The sequence below is a fragment of the Rhineura floridana genome, chromosome 3 (assembly GCF_030035675.1).
Source record: "Rhineura floridana isolate rRhiFlo1 chromosome 3, rRhiFlo1.hap2, whole genome shotgun sequence".
NCBI classification, from domain to species: domain Eukaryota; kingdom Metazoa; phylum Chordata; class Lepidosauria; order Squamata; family Rhineuridae; genus Rhineura; species Rhineura floridana.
The window spans coordinates 207,106,030-207,122,476 of NC_084482.1; the positions used below are offsets into that span (position 1 = coordinate 207,106,030).

General features: G+C 44.6%; 1 protein-coding gene across 1 annotated transcript in view; it reads left to right on the forward strand.

Moving 5' to 3' along the window:
• The window catches only part of LOC133378898 (uncharacterized), a 32,436-nt gene that overhangs the window by 2,227 nt on the left and 13,762 nt on the right, over positions 1-16,447 (forward strand). Inside the window, exons 2-4 of the mRNA XM_061613513.1 lie at positions 1,528-2,349; positions 8,702-8,822; positions 10,095-11,276. Of these exons, the coding sequence (XP_061469497.1) occupies positions 1,615-2,349; positions 8,702-8,822; positions 10,095-11,276 (2,038 nt within the window). The 5' untranslated portion in view covers positions 1,528-1,614. The remainder of the gene's footprint in view (positions 1-1,527; positions 2,350-8,701; positions 8,823-10,094; positions 11,277-16,447) is intronic.

The following is a 16,447-nucleotide window of genomic DNA, read 5'->3' on the forward strand; positions in this document are numbered from 1 at the left end:
CTAGAACTCGTGGACATTCAAAGAAGCTGAATGTTGGAAGATTCAGGACAGACAAAAGGAAGCACTTCTTTACTCAGCGCATAGTTAAACTATGGAATTTGCTCCCACAAGATGCAGTAATGGCCACCAGCTTGGATGGCTTTAAAAGAAGATTAGACAAATTCATGGAGGACAGGGCTATCAATGGCTACTAGCCATGATGGCTGTGCTCTGCCACCCTAGTCAGAGGCAGCATGCTTCTGAAAACCAGTTGCCGGAAGCCTCAGGAGGGGAGAGTGTTCTTGCACTCAGGTCCTGCTTGCGGGCTTCCCCCAGGCACCTGGTTGGCCACTGTGAGAACAGGATGCTGGACTAGATGGGCCACTGGCCTGATCCAGCAGGCTCTTCTTATGTTCTTATGTTCTTATTGAGGCAAATAGTGGGAGAAAGTGAAGTTCCTTAATCTACGGTCCCAGCGGTTGAGGAGGGAGGGGAGGATCTTGGCTACATTCACATTATAAATTTATTCCACTATTATTCCACTTTAAACAGTCATGGCTTTCCCCCAAAGAATCCTGGGAAGTGTAGTCTGTGAAGGGTGCTGAGAGTTGTTAGGAGATGACCTATTCCCTCACAGAGCTACAATTCCCAAAGTGGTTTATCAGTTAGTCCCTCTTACTAGAGGACTCCAGGAATTGAAGCTCTGTGAAGGGAATAAGGAGTCTCTCCTTTCAGCACCCTTCACAAACTACAATTCCCAGGATTCTTTGGGGGAAGCTGTGGCTGTTTAAAGTGGAATAAATGTATGGGGTGAATGTGGCCCCTGCCAGCGTCTTCCAAGACAGGGATGGCAGAACCTGATGCGATATTCCAGATGATGTTGGACTCCAGCTCCCATCAGCCCCAGCAAGCACAGTCCAGTTGGTCGGCGTTGATGCGGATTGGAGTCCAACAACATCTGGAGGGCCACAGGCCTGTGTAGTACAGCACCAAGCACCGGGGATGGAGAGAGAATTAAATGCAAATATGGTTTCTACTCAAAAATTAAAATGGAGAGCAAGAAATGCTCTGTGTAACCCTGTTTCTAATTTACATTACATATTTTACATATGCTTTGCATGGGGGGTTTCTATTGTTTCTAGAAACGCATAGTTCAGGAGCGGGGAATGTCTGGCCAGGGGGCCAAATGCAGCCCTCCAGGGCTCTCAGTGTGGCCCTTGGAACTGTCCCCAGGTCACACCCCCTCACTGGGCCTCCTTCACACCTTGAGTGTTTCTGCCTGACTGGAACACCTTTTACTTGCCTGGCTGGAGGAGAAGAGAGGGGTGCGTGAGTGTGTGTAGAAACTAGCGTGCTGTACACATTCACAGTCCTTGTTCCACCCACTTTTCCCTCTGGCCCCGCCCACCACTGCTGTGTGGCCCTGAGAAGGTTGTCTAGAAGGGAAGTGTGGGCGGAAAAAGGCTCCCTACCCCTGAAATCATGATTCTGGGTCATGAGACTAGGGGTCATTCACTCTTTCCTGTTTCTGCCTCTTCTTTTCTTCAGGGAGAACCTTGGCATGACTGTTTAGAACTTACCATCCGTTCTAGAATTTTCCTGAGTGTGACGCCATTTTTGTGAGGTCAGCCAAGGATGAAAATGGAGGAGCAAGACTTGACCAGCCGTGTGCTGGGGAAGGCGTCCGAGGGGACAAGAAAAGACCCTCATGTCCTCCAGACTGGGACTATCGGGGAATACCTGCAAAGGACACCTGCAGAGGAGATTAAGCAGGAACCGGATGAGGGTTCACTTCAGCAGTGGGAAGCCCAGTGGCAAGAGTTCCTGAAGACAGTGGAAGTCCCTCACTCAGATCGGGCATCCTCTAGCTTGCCGCAGGAGGCGTGGGACAACAGTAAGGCTTTCCTGGCTTCCTTTGAGCAAGTGGCTAAAGCTTGTCGGTGGCCAAAGGAAGAGTGGGCAGCCCGACTCTTGCCAGCTTTGAGTGGCGAGGCCGAGCAGGCCTTTGGTAGACTGGAGGCAGGAGACAGAGAGGATTATGGGAAAGTAAAGGCAGCCATCTTGCGAGCGGATGTCATGAGGCAGGAGGAGCAGCGTCAGCGCTTCAGGCGCTTCTGCTACCAGGAGGCCGAAGGGCCGAGGGGGGCTCACAGCCGACTCCGGGAACTCTGCCGACAGTGGCTGAAAGTCGAGAGCTGTGCTAAGGAGGAGATCCTGGATCTGCTGATCCTGGAGCAGTTTCTGACCGTCCTGCCACCAGAGATCCACTGCTGGGTCAGGGAGTGCGGCCCGGAAAATTGCTCCCAGGCGGTGGCCTTGGCTGAGGACTTCCTGCTGAGGCAGCAAGAGGCCAAAAGACAGGCAAAGCAGGTAAGGGCATTTCCTGTGAGAATTACAGGCAATTGGGATGACGCAGGGGTTTAGAAGGGAAGGAGCTGGCCTTGATGGTGTTTGAATAAATGCCCCTGAATGCCAGTTGCTAGGAATCACAAGTGGGGAGAGTTGCTGTTGCGCTCCGGTCCTGCTTGTGGACTACCCATTGAGGCATCTGGTTGGCCACTGTGAGAACAGGATGCTGGACTAGATGGGCCACTGGCCTGGGCCAGCAGCCAGGCTCTTTGTATGCTCTTATTTCTATTGGATTTTGCAGGCCTTACTCCCACGTAAGTGGGGTTAAGATTCTTGTAGACATCCAACGAAGCTGAAAGTTACAGGATTCAGGACAGACCAAAGAAAGTACTTCTTCACACAACGCAGAGTTAAATGATGGAATTTGCTCCCACCTGAGGCAGCAATGGCCACCAAGTTCAATGGCTTTAAAAGAAGATTCATGGAGAAAAAGGCTACCAGTAGCTACTAGCCAGGACACCTATGCTCTACCTCCACTGTTGGAGGCAGTATGTTTCTGAATGCCCGTTACAGGAAATGGCAGGAGGGCAGAGGGCTGTCGTGCTCGGGTCCTGCTTGGGAGCTTTCCACAGAGGCATTGGTTTGGCCACTGTGAAAACAGGATGTTAGACTACGTGGGCCTTTGGCCTGATACAGCAGCCAGGCTCTTCTTATGTTCTTAGGCTGAGATGGTTTTAAAAGGGGATCAGACAAATTCATGGAAGATAAAAGCTGTCAGTGGCCACAAGCCACTGTTGGAGGCAGTAAATTCCTCTGAATGCCAGTTGCTGGGGATCTCAAGCTGGGGAGGGGGCTGTTGTTCCTAAGTGTCCTTTAATCATATTGCTGGGATATGTCTATAAATTATACAGCCACGAGAGTGGCCGTATATGATAGCCAGCATGGATTTTTCACATTCCGCCATGTTAAATGGAAAATACCTCCCATGCCATTCTTCTGCTTCCCATAAGCTCATTTCAGAATGAAATTTTACAAAACGTATAGTCCTGAACTCAGAAACACTTGCTTAACAAAACCCTCTAAGATTTGGCCAGATCATCAAGAACCTATATGGAATGTACGTCGCAATCTGTCAAAATCCTTATTGCGACTATTAAATTTTATTTTATTCTATTTATTCTTTAAGAAATTTATATGCCAGGTAATCATTAGCATTTCTAAGTGGTGTTTATGAATCTGTTTTCATGAATTCCATTTATGAATCGTTCCCCATAAAATATCTTGGAGCCATTTCACAGTAAAAACGTCAACAATAAAAACAGTTAAAAAACAATTCCTTAGATACAATTAGAAACAATTCCTTATATAAAAACAATTTCAGATCCAATACAGATATAGACTGGAATAAAAATCTCCAAATAAAAGGCTAGTTGAAATGAAAAGGTCCTCAGTAGGTGCCAAAAGCAGAATTCATTCATTGGGGATCACTTGTGACAGAGTAAGGTTGTCTTCCAAGATAAGGTCTTTAGCGGTGAATCCGTAAGTGACTGTGGAGGCCAATTCTGGATCCACACAGCCTCCCACAGTGAGGACATTGGTTTCCAAATGGAAGTCGGTCGCGATGAGGATTTGCTTGACGTGCCTTCCGCTTAGTTCGTTTGTCCCTTTCGCCCTGTACTCGTGTCTCTTCAAAGTCCATAGCACCTTTGATAATAGCCAACCTCCAATTGGGACGCTCATGGGCCAAGGCTTCCCAGTTCTTGATGCTCATGTTACATTTGTTTAGATTATCTTTAAGAACATCTTTAAACCTCTTTTGCTGTCCACTGATATTCTGTTTTCCATCCTTAAGTTGGGAGTCAAGTAGCTGCTTTGGAAGATGGTAATCAGGCATTTGAACAACATGGACGGTCCAGTGAAGTTGATGTTGAAGGATCGTTGTTTCAACACTGGTGGTCTTTGCTTCTTCCAAAACACTAACATTAGTCCGTCTATCTTCCCAAGTAATTTGCAGAATTTTCCAGAGGCAGCGTTGGTGGAATCTTTTAAGAAGTTGGGAGTAGCATTTATAAATGGTCCTTGTTTCACAGGTGTACAATAAGGTCAGTAGTGCAATGGCTTTATAAATAAGCATTTTGGTCTCCCTGTGAATATCCCAATCCTCAAACACTACGCTTCATTCAGGAGAATGCAGCACTCGCAGAGCTCAGATGAGGTTGAATTTCAGCATCAATGACAGCTTTTACAGAGAAATGCCTGCCGAGATAAGAAAAGTGATCAACATTCTCCAGCGTCACACCATTAAGCTGGATTGATGGTGCTACAGAGGGACTAGTTCACACCTGCTGATGAAGCACTTTGGTTTTTTTTATATTCAGCAAGAGCCCAAGCTTTCCATATGTTTCTGCAGAGACATTTAGGATAGTTTGAAGATCTTTCTCTGAATGTGCAGAGACTACATTATCATCAGCATACTGAAGTTCTGTGACAGAGTTTGTAATCACCTTACTTTTTGCTTTCAGCCTACTGAGATTAAAAGTTTTCCATCTGTTCGATGTATGATTTCCACACCATTTGGAAGTTTCCCCTCAGTCAGGTGTAGAACCATAGCAATGAAAATAACAACTAAGGTTGGAGCAATGACGCATCCCGGGTGTATGCCTGATCCGAAGGTACAAAAAGGAGGTCAAAGACCAGAATGCTGGAAAAATGTGGCTTTTATTCTGTGCACAATGGCACCAATAATTTCTTGCATATAAAAATAATTTTCTGTAAAAATAAATCAAAGCCCAACGCGTTTCAGCCTGTGCAGTCAAGCCTTCATCAGGGGCTAAAATACAAAACAATGAAAAAACTTACTAACAACTTAAACATACACATTCATTTTTAGAAAAACACAGTTACACTTACAAAAATATAATAATCAAATATTGCTTTCATTATTTTTACAACAACTTAAAACTTAGACACACTCATTTACATTTCTGGGAGGACCCAGCCACAGAAATCTTGCAGCCAAATATTGATTTCATTATATATTACAAGAAAATTAAACAACTTAAATGCATATCTGAATGTAGAACAATTATAAAATAATAATACAATCAATGTTGTTTCAATATTCTCAAAATATACTTACAAAATTAAATTCTTCTGTGAAGTATTAAGACAAACTAGTCTATTCTTTATTGTTGTAAAGCAAACCAAAACTCAAACTCAAAGAAATATAAAACTCTGTAACTTGTAATGAGTTGAACCTGTTTGATAATTGCTTCACCATACCTGACTTGAGTTCATTATGTTCGTTCTGAATTAAAGTAGAGGTAACAAGTTGAATTCCTCATTTAACCCATTAGGAATCATAGTATCTAGTTCCAAAATCCAGTATAACTCTCTTCGCACTAAGTTATCTATGCTTCTTCCAAACACTTTTTCCAAAACCCAAAACTTGTATTCTGTTATAGAGTGAGGGCACTGATTATGATGATCTACAAGAGGCGCCCCTCTTCTATTATTCCTTAAATTACTCCAATGTTCTCCTATTCTTATTTTCACCATTCTTGAAGTTTGTCCTATGTACAGTTTTTTACATCCACATTGTATAATATAGATAACTCTACTTGTATTACAAGTGGAAAAGTGCCTCAAATGATATTTTTTCTGATTAGCAGGATTAATAAAAACTGTCATTCTGTTGGTGTTTTTACAAAAAATGCAGTGGCCACAGGGATGATGACCCTGGGGAGAAGATGTACTTGGGAGTAAACTCGGTCTTTGTTGAGTGACATCTTTTAAATCACTATGAACTAAAATGCCCTTAAGATTCCTCGTTCTTTTATAAGAGATCCTTGGAGGTTCTTGACAGCCCTTAAGATGTTCCACTATATGCCAATGTTTTCTTATACTATTTTCTAATTTGTTAGTGATATGATCAAATGTTAATATGCAATTTACTCGGCTAGATTCTTTTTGTGATGATTTTATGAAGAGTTCCTCCCGTTTCTTATTTCTTATTAACTGCTTTTTTAAAATTATTCTCAATAATAGGGGATGGATATCCTCTAAGAACATAAGAACATAAGAAGAGCCTGCTGGATCAGGCCAGTGGCCCATCTAGTCCAGCATCCTGTTCTCACAGTGGCCAACCAGGTGCTCTATTCCATAGCTGTTTTTTTAAGGATGAAGATTGCAATAAAAAATCTTCCTCTGTAGTGCAGTTCCGTTTTATTCTAAGAAACTGTCCATGGGGTAAATTATCTCTTAATACCTTTGGGTGTGAACTGTCATATTTTAAATAAGTATTTTTATCTGTAGGTTTTTTATAAATTTTTGTATGCAGACTATGCCTGATCCGACTCTGAATGGATCGCTCTGAAAGCCATTGTTATCCAAAATTGTCATCGTCATGTTGTCATGAAGGAGTCGCAAAATATTCAAAAATTTATCGGGGCATCCAATTTTCAGAAGGGTGGTCCAGAGAGCAGTCCGATTCACAGTATCAAAGGCCTTAGTCAGATCAATAAACGACACATATAAAGGTCGGTTTTGCTCCCGGCATTTTTCTTGAAGCTATTGTGCAGTGAAAATCATGTCCACTGTCCCCCTGGAAAGGCATAAACCATTTTGGAATTCAGGGAGGATATCTTCTGAGATAGGTAAGAGGTGATTTGCGAGGATCCTTGCAAGGATTTTACCTGTGGTAGCAAGAAGAGAGATGCCTCGATAGTTCCCACCATCTGTTCTATCACCCTTCTTAAAAAGAGGGATAATTACAGCATCCCTAAAGTCTTCTGGGATCTCCTCCCTCATCCAGATCTTTCCAATTTGCTTATGAAGTTGTTGTATAAGTTGTGTATAATTGGAAGTCTTTTATCTGCTGCAGGCTTCATCTGCCTTCACAGCCATTGTAACATACACATTGCTATCCTCCACCTGTTCTGCCGTTGAGGACATTCTTGGATCATTCTTTGTCTGGTTCCTCTCCCTTGACCTTACTGCCATGGGTGACCCTGCTGGGAGTACATGACTCCCGATGGCATTGCTCACAGGGTTCACTCTCAAGCCCACTCACCACTACAAGGTGAGAATAGCGAGTGAGAATAGAGATGGCACCTGTCTAGTATGTAGCAGGAGAGAGGTTCAAAGGTTAAGTGCCACCACGCTAAAGGCCCAGTTCCTGTATCATACGGAACAGATCTTCTGATGAGGTGGTATGTGAAGGGGAAGGGGAAGATAATTTCTATGAGAACTAGAATTTTATTTATTAATTTCATGAAAATTAGGTTTGATGTTAATCCTTGCAATTCATTTCATTTATAAATTATTCAGTATAGTTGTCAGATGTTCAGACTATTCTCAGTTTTTAACGGTTTTGAATTATTATTGTTTAGCAGTAGTATTTTCGAGTAAAGAAATGTATGGTAGATTTTGTTATACTATGTCATAAGAAAATAAGAAGAGCCCTGCGGCTGGATCAGGCCAAAGGCCCATCTAGTCCAGCATCCTTTTCTCACAATGGCCAATCAAATCCTTTTCTCACAATGGCCAATGAGAAGCCCACAAGCAGGACAAGAGGGTAACAGCACTACTCCTCCCACTTGTGATTCCAAGCAACTGGCAGTGATTTGATAAGTTAAACACATGAAGCTTAGTTACTTAGGTACTGATTTATTTATTTTTTAGAGGTGCACATACGTATGTTTAAATGCATTTTTAAAACAAAGAAGTCAGCCCTCCTTTGTTCCCCTCTCCCCATAAGTGGCAAAGGGGCTGCTCAGTACAAAGTGTAGAACAGGGAATAGAAGGTGTAGAACAGCCAGCCCAGTCTTTGGAAAACTGTATTGCTACGGCAGGCCTTTGCAATATGAATTTTTCTTTTCAACCAGGCTCTAGCAGCAGACCAGGTGGGGCACTGGCCAAGGGCCCAACACCTAAGAGGGGGCCTCAGCCGATCCAGCTCATGGATGCTGCTGTAATATCAAATATTGTTTATTTACATACTTGGCCTGCACAAACATGTCACGTTTATATCTCCAGAAAAAGAAATGTGAAATGAGATTATAGCAGAGAGACCCAAAGGTTCATTTTAGATGTGTGGGAGTGGTGTGCCCATTCACTGATGAAGAACTGGTGCCTGATCATGTCAAAAGCTCAGAAAGCCGTATTGTTTTTTTGTTTCCATGTTGGTCAAGATTGGTTGTACTTTAAAGGGGTGAGGCCAAGAGGGAGGAGGAGTGTGGTTTGAGGAGGAAAGCATGGGGGCAAGGCACCCACAGATAGCCTGTGTCCAAGGACCCCCAGAAACCTAGAGCCCGTCCTGAGGATGAGACCCTTCCGTTTTGCTCTCTGAAACGGTTCCCCTCTCCTGTGGCAGGTCACATTTGAAGAGGCGAAGGCAAGTTCCCCTGAAGCAGCCCAGGCTGTGTCCGATATCGAGCAAAACCCTCTGTGTGTGGAGACCAAGCAGGAAGATAACAGGGACGCCGGCCTATTAGGTAAGGGAGAATCATGTGCCCTTTGTTTGTGTGTGTGAGGTCTAGGATGTTCTAAAGCAGGAGTTCCCAGACTGCGGTCTGTGGATGACCAGTGGCCCGCGAGCTTCATCCACGGCATGTCCACATTAAATGTTCACAATGATTTTTAATTGTATTTTTATTGCTTCTTATCTTTCTTCTTCTACAATTATGTCTTTAATTGTATTTTTATTGCTTCTGGGTTTTATTGTATTACAACTTGAATTCTATGGACTGCAAATTGTAATACTGTTAAATTTATTATTTATTATATATCAATATATGATACATATAAATAAATAAATACACTATAAGATGAAGCAATAAGAATACAATTAAAAATCCTACAGCACCGAGCACAGCGCGTTACAATTGCTACAATGGGCAGAAAAATAATTAAGCCATTTTCAAGTGGTCTCTGGGGGGGGAATTGGGAACCATTGTTCTAAATCTCCTTCCTAGCCTGACTCCAGCCTTGGTTCCCTCCCTCCTGACAGTTGTGGGGCTGTTCTCTCTCAGAATTTCCAGAACCTTTGATCATCAAAGGCAGGAGTGGAGGGGTCTTTTTTCAGTCTGAGGGCCGCATTCCCATCCAGGCAAGCTCCTGGGGGCCTCATGTCAGTGGTAGGTATATACAGTACATTGTGTTAAATAACATAAATTCTAGTCAGAAGGGGGTCACAGGTGGGGAGAGCACTGCTGCACTCAGGTCCTGGTTGGAGGCTTCCCCAAAGCCCCTCACGGACCACTGTGAGAACAGGATGCTGGACTAGATAGGCTGGTCCAGCAGCCAGGCTCTTCTTATGTTTATAACCCCCCAATACCTGAGCAAATACAGTAGGGCCCCACTCATACGGCGGGTTACGTTCCGGACCCCCGCTGTAAAGTGAAAACTGCTGTAAAGCGGAACTCATTGAATAGAATGGCGCGCGATGCCCGAAAACCGCCATAAAAGCGGAACAAGCGCCGTATGAGTGGGGCTTTGGTCTAATTGTGTCTAACTGAGACCGCTGTATTAGCGAATCTGTAAAGCGAAGCGCCGTAAAGCGGGGCCCTACTGTAAGTATGTTTTAAGTTGGTGCTGAAACACAATAAGAGTTTGCGCCAGACAAACCTTAGAGGGGAGAGCATTGTTGGAGAACTGCAACATGTGAGAGGTCCACATGTTCCCCAGCCCTGCTTTAGGAGACTGATCGACGGCTTTGTTTTTTCCCTCTTGGGGCCTTTATTGGGTTTATCTCTTAATGCCAACAGGTGATGTGTGGAAAAAAGAGAATGAAGGGGAACCATGTGGGAATTTCTTAGGAAGAATCGAGTATGAAGAGTTGAAAGATAATTTTTGGAGTCAAGGTAGATCAGCGAGCCTGGAAAGAAATCACGTGGAGGAGAGGAGGGTTAAGTCTATGCCTTATCAAGGTGGAGAAATCTCAGCCCAGCGGGAAAACGAAACAGAAAAAAGAGGGAATGCATGCCCCAGTGATCATTGGGGAATCCACACAGAAGAGAAACCAAATAAGATCTTAACATTTGGAAAGAACTTCATTGAGAGCAGATACCTTACTGAATCTGAAGCACTCAAAAAAGGGGAGAGCTCTTATATATACCTGGACTGTGGAGAGAACTTGAGTCACAGCACAGCTCTCAGATCGCATCAAGATATCCCCACAGGTGATGGGCAATATAAATGCTCAGATTCGAGCGAGAGCTTTTGTGATCAATCCAGCCGTCTTAAGCATCCGAGAATCCAAAAAGGGGAGAAGCTGTATAAATGCTTGGAGTGTGGGAAATGCTTCGGTCGTAGCGCACACCTCACCTCACACCAAATAATCCACACAGGGGAGAAACCGTATCAGTGCTTAGAATGTGGGAAAAGCTTCGTTCAGAGCGCTCACCTTGCTTCACACCAAATAATCCACACTGGGGAAAAGCCATACCAATGCTTAGAGTGCGGAAAGAGCTTCAACAAGAGCACAAACTTCCTTAGACATCAGAAGCTTCACAAAGGGGAGAAGCCACACAGATGCTTGGACTGTAGCAAGAGCTTCTCTGACAAACCAAGTCTTATTCAACATCAGAGAGTCCACACAGGGGAGAAACCCTATAAATGCTTGGAATGTGGAAAGAGCTTCAGTCACAGGGGGAGCCTTAGTGCACATCAAAGGATGCACACAGGGGAGAGGCCATATACATGCTCTGACTGTAGCAAGAGCTTCCGCGATCAATCGAGCCTTATTAGGCATAAGAGAATCCACACTGGGGAGAAACCATATACTTGCTCAGAGTGCGGAAAAAGCTTCAGCCAGAGCACCAACCTGACTTTACACCAGAGAATCCACACCGAGGGGAAACTCCCCCATGAACCTGCCCATATGCTTGATACAGGTGTGGCCGTCTTAGTTTTTTCAGCAAATCCTACAAACAGTCTGGTGGCATCTTAGAAATACATTTATTGTGGCATGTAAGATCTCATGGACTAGAGCTGCATCACATGCATATTCGTGGGTAAACAGATGCTAACTTTGAGAATCCCCTGGTTTCTACAGTTAGGAAGGTAGCTGGAAGAAGCAGAATCTTTCCATTGGCTGTTTTGTTCTAGCTGGAACTCTCTGCTAAACTTTTTTTGTCGTTCATTGGTGGTTTTAATTATGTTTTAGTGGGTTGCTGTGAATCATTCCATTGTATTTTATTATTTTGCGTGTAGAAAATAATAATAAAACTGTATATATATAGACATATGGAAAGGGCTTCAGTGAAAGCACACTTCTAAATTGGTGCAAAAGTATCCACATGGGAAAAACAAGTGGGACCTGTAAGAAAATACTGCAGTGTGGAAGGCTCTTGTTCCAGCCAGCCACCAGCCACGCCCTTTTCCAAGATACTCCATTCCAATCCTCACCTCCCTTATTTTCTTTCCCCACCTCCAGCAGTCAACATGCAGTGGTTATTGAGCATACTCAGTTGTCATTGTGATTTTTGGGGTTTCCCCTCTTTCCTCGTAAGAGCCCCCTAAATATGTTTTGTGGTTCTGCAAACCTTAGCATTCCCCCAAGCTTCCTGATGCCTCCCTGTAGTGCAGGGATGGTGCCATTTGGCTATATCAGGTGTGGGGAACCTTTGGCCCTCCAGATAGGAACATAGGAAGCTGCCTTATACTGAGTCAGACCACTAGTCCATCCAGCTCCATATTATCTGCACCGATTGGCAGCAGCTCTCCAGGTTTTCAGGCAGGGAATATTCCCAGCCCTACCTGCATCCAGGAGGAGGGTAGGCTGAGTCCCAGTTGAAGTTTTTAAAAACCACAGGAATCAAATGCCTTATTTGAAAATACATGTGTATTAGTTCCCCGCCCCCCAGTTCATATCGTGGTAATCCTCTTTAAGAACCAGCATAAAGTTTGATGTTCCCAAGACCTGATTGTGTTGATTAATGTAATTTATTTAAATAAAAAGAAAATTATTTTCCTTTTTTGAATTGCATTTATATCTCCTCTTTCCTCCACATGGTTCTTCCCCTCCTCATCTTAGTCTCACAATAATCCTGTGAGGTGGGGTAGGCTGAGAGAGGGTGGGTAGCCTGACGTTACCCTGGGAGCTTCAAGGCCAAGCGGTGATTTGAACCCTGGTCTCCCAGATTCTAGTCCAGCACTCTAACCACTATACCACACTGGCTTTGCGGCTATCTGGAGAAAAAAAGAATGTGGCGAAGCTGAGGAATGTTTTGCCAAAATGATGGGAAGCTACCACAGCAAATCTTGGATTACCTTATCAGGCACATATCACACCAGTGCTGACTGGTCCAGGATACCTGAAAAACTGTCTTCCTCTCCCCTGCCTCATAAGGACACCAAGAGCAACAAATGGAACCCAGTTAGTTTTACCACAGCCTGACAATTATCGGCTTGTAGTAACGCAGAGGTGGGCTCTTTCACTGGGGGCATCTGTGCTGTGGAACACGCTCTCTGGCCAAAATATTCTGCCAGCTCTTGCAGACATACCTAAGAACATAACAACAGAAGAAGGGCCTGCTGGATCAGGCAGTGGCCCATCTAGTCCAACATCCTGTTCTCACAGTGGCCAACCAGGTGCCCCATAGGGAAGCCCGCAAGCAGGACAGGAGTGCAAGAGCATTCTTCCCTCCTGTGGTTTCCTGTAACTGGCATTCAGAAGCATCTACTACCTCAGACTGTGGAGGCAGAGCATAGCCATCATGGCTGCTCGCCCCTGAGAGCCTTATCCTCCATGAATATGTCGAATGTATTTGTCTAAGGTTGAGAAAAGGGCAACCAGAATGATCAAGGGGATGGAGCGACGACCCTATGAGGAAATGTTGCAGCCTTTGGGGCTTTTTAGTTTAGGGAAAAGGCAAATCAGAGGTGACATGATAGAAGCATATAAAATTATGCATGGCATGGAGACAGTGGATAGAGAAAAGGTTTTCTCCCTCTCTCATAACACTAGAACTTGTGGACATCCAGTAAAGCTGAACGTTGAAAGATTCAGGACAGACAACAGAAAGTCCTTCACACCTCCCATAGTTAATCTGTGGAATTTGCTCCCACGAGAGGCAGGAATGGCCATCAACTTGGATGGCTTTAAAAGGGAATTAGACACACTTGTTTAGGCAAGCATTCCGCCAAACTTTAACTTCCTGAGCTAATGATTTTTTAAAACTTTTGTTAGGATTTTTAACTGGCTTGCTTTATTGTATATTTTAATTATGGATGTTTTTATTATTTTTATTATTATTATTTATTAAACTTTTATACCGCCCGACTAGCAGAAGCTCTCTGGGCGGTGAACAACAAAAATACTAAGATACACAATATAATACAATAAAAACATATAACAATAAAACAGTCTAAAATCAGTTACAACAAATGAAAAATCAATAGCTTAAGTTAAAATGCATTGGGAAAGAGGAAGGTTTTAACTTGGCGCCGAAAGGATAGCAGTGTCGGCGCCAAGCGTACCTCCTCAGGGAGACTGTTCCACAGTTCGGGGGCCACCACTGAGAAGGCCCTAGATCTTGTCACCACCCTCCGGGCCTCTCTATGAGTTGAAACCCGGAGGAGGGCCTTCGAAGCAGAACGCAGTGAGCGGGCGGGTTCATATTGGGAGAGGTGTTCCAACAGATATCGTGGTCCCATGCCGTATATTTAGCGCTTTGATGGAATTGTTTAACTGGGTGTTTCAGTCATGTGTGGATTTTATAATTGATAAACCACTCAGAACCCACTAGGCATGTAAGTGGTATATATAATAAATAATAATAACATACGGGGGGGAGGGGTTGGAGGGATTCCCCAGCTCCTTTTCCTTTTGTTTTTTGAAGTCTGGAGTAGAGAATGCGCAGACGATTTGGCTAAACCTAGGGAACCATAATTTCCAAGTCAAAGGAAGCCATCAGGCTGCAACAGTCAGGCAATATCTGGAAGACTGGTGGGCAACATACTTCAATAAGAAGGATGTAGAGGGCTGTCCCTACTTTGAGGCCCGGTGTGGAGAACCTTTTGCCTACAGATCTTATGGAACTACAACTCCCATCAGCCCCAGTAAGAACGGCCAATGGCCCGGGATGATGAGAGTTGAGGTTCAGCAGCATCTGGAAAGCTGAGGGTTTCCCACACCTGATGTGGACAACGCTGAGCTAGATGGATCAATGGTCTGATTCAGTATAAGCAGCTCCTTATGTTCCTTTACATCTTCGCCAGGGACAGGGAATCTGTATCCCTCCAGACTCCAACTTCCATCAACCCCAGTCAACATGGCCAATGGCAAAGGATGATGGGAGCTGGAGGCCAGCAGTATTCAGAGATCCACACGTTCCCCATCCGTGATCTGTTTAGAACAGCCTTTCCCAACCAGTGTGCCTCCAGATGCTGTTGGACCACAACTCTCATCAGCCTCAGCCAGCATTGCTAATGGTCAGGAAAGATGGGAATTGTGGTCCAACAACATCTGGAGGCACACTGGTTGGGAAAGGTTGGTTTACAAGAAAGACCCACTGAGCTCAATGAGATTCAGGACAAACAACACAAGAGACTGCCTTATAATGAGTCAGGCCATTGGTCCAGCCAGGGATGGGGGAACCTGTGGCCCTCCACATGTTGTTGGATGACAACTCCCATCATGCTTTACTCCCAGGGCCATAGTGGCTGGGGCTGATGGGAGTTCAAGTCCAACAACGTCTAGAAGGCCACCTATGGTCTACAGTGGCTGGCAGCAGCACTCCAGCATTTCAGACATTCAATCCAGAATGTCAGGGATTGAACCTACGACCTTCTGCATGCAAGGCAGATGCTCTACCACTGTAAGACTACAATATTGTGCACACTTCCCTGAGAATAAGTCTCAGTTAATTAAATTAGACTTATTTCTGAGTAGAGGTGTTTAGGAATGCATTGGAGAAATAATTGATCAAATGTTACAGCCCTAATAAAACAAGGCCAAAAACATTTAGCAGTAAACAGCAAGAATAACCTTAATCCTCAACCTCTCTTCAAATGGCAAAATAAATAGTGTTTTATAAGGGACAGGTTCCCTGAGCATGTACAGAGTGCCTTCACTTCACCATGCAACTGGAATCAGGGAGTCAAAAAGTCTAGTCAGAGAATGAATCTCCATCCGCAGTGCCTTTCTCCGGCCCCGACTTTTTGAGCACTTCCTACGAAAGCACTTCCTACAAAGTCAAAGAAGTGTTCTGAACTTGCCTGCAAGGATTCAAAGAGTTAAATGGACAGAGCTGAATTTCCTAGAGGGAGTGTTCAAAGCAAAATAAAGGGTGGGGGGAGAGAGGCTGTCAAAATCCTGGAAGCTCTTTTTTTCTCTTCTAAGGGGAGGGATCTGGCTTTGAATTCCTCTGCAGACCAAACAAAGGAGAAGAGAGAAAGAGGAGGATATTCTGGGCACCTGGAGAGGTGAGATGCATTTTGAGAAGCAAACTGGGAGGAGAGAAGACCCCCCCCCGCCACCACCCAATAAGCCTCTCTCCTTGTGCAGTCCACCACCATCACCACTTTGATCAGGGGGCATCTGGTTTCAGCACGGCCCCCTTCCACATCAGGGAGAGGATTTCCAGCCCTGTTCTGATAATAAAGGCATAATATATGGTCAGCACTGCAGTGCTGTCTAGGGCAGCTGTTGCAAGCCTGGTGCCCTCCAGATGTTTTGCACAACAACTCCCATAGCCCCCCCCCAGCCAAAGATCGGGGATGATGGGAACTGCAGTCTTGCAACATCTAGAAGGCCACAGATTCCCCATCCCTGAACTCGATCAGCCTTTCCTAACCTGGTCCCCTCTGGGCGTTGTTGGCAGAGCTTGGAAAAGTTACTTTTTTGAACTACAACTCCCATCAGCCCAATCCAGTGGCCATGCTGGCTGGGGCTGATGGGAGTTGTAGTTTTAAAAAAAGTAACTTTTCCAAGCTCTGGTTGTTGGCCTACAACTCCCATCAGCCAACGCTCAGAGATGATGGGAGTTGTAGTCGGAAACATCTGGAGGGTGCCAGTTTGGGGAAGCAGCTGTTCTAGGGCAACGTGGGAGCTTTGTCAGGGCAAGGAGATAGGGAAAATGCTGGGCCCGTGGATAATAATAAATGAATACTATCA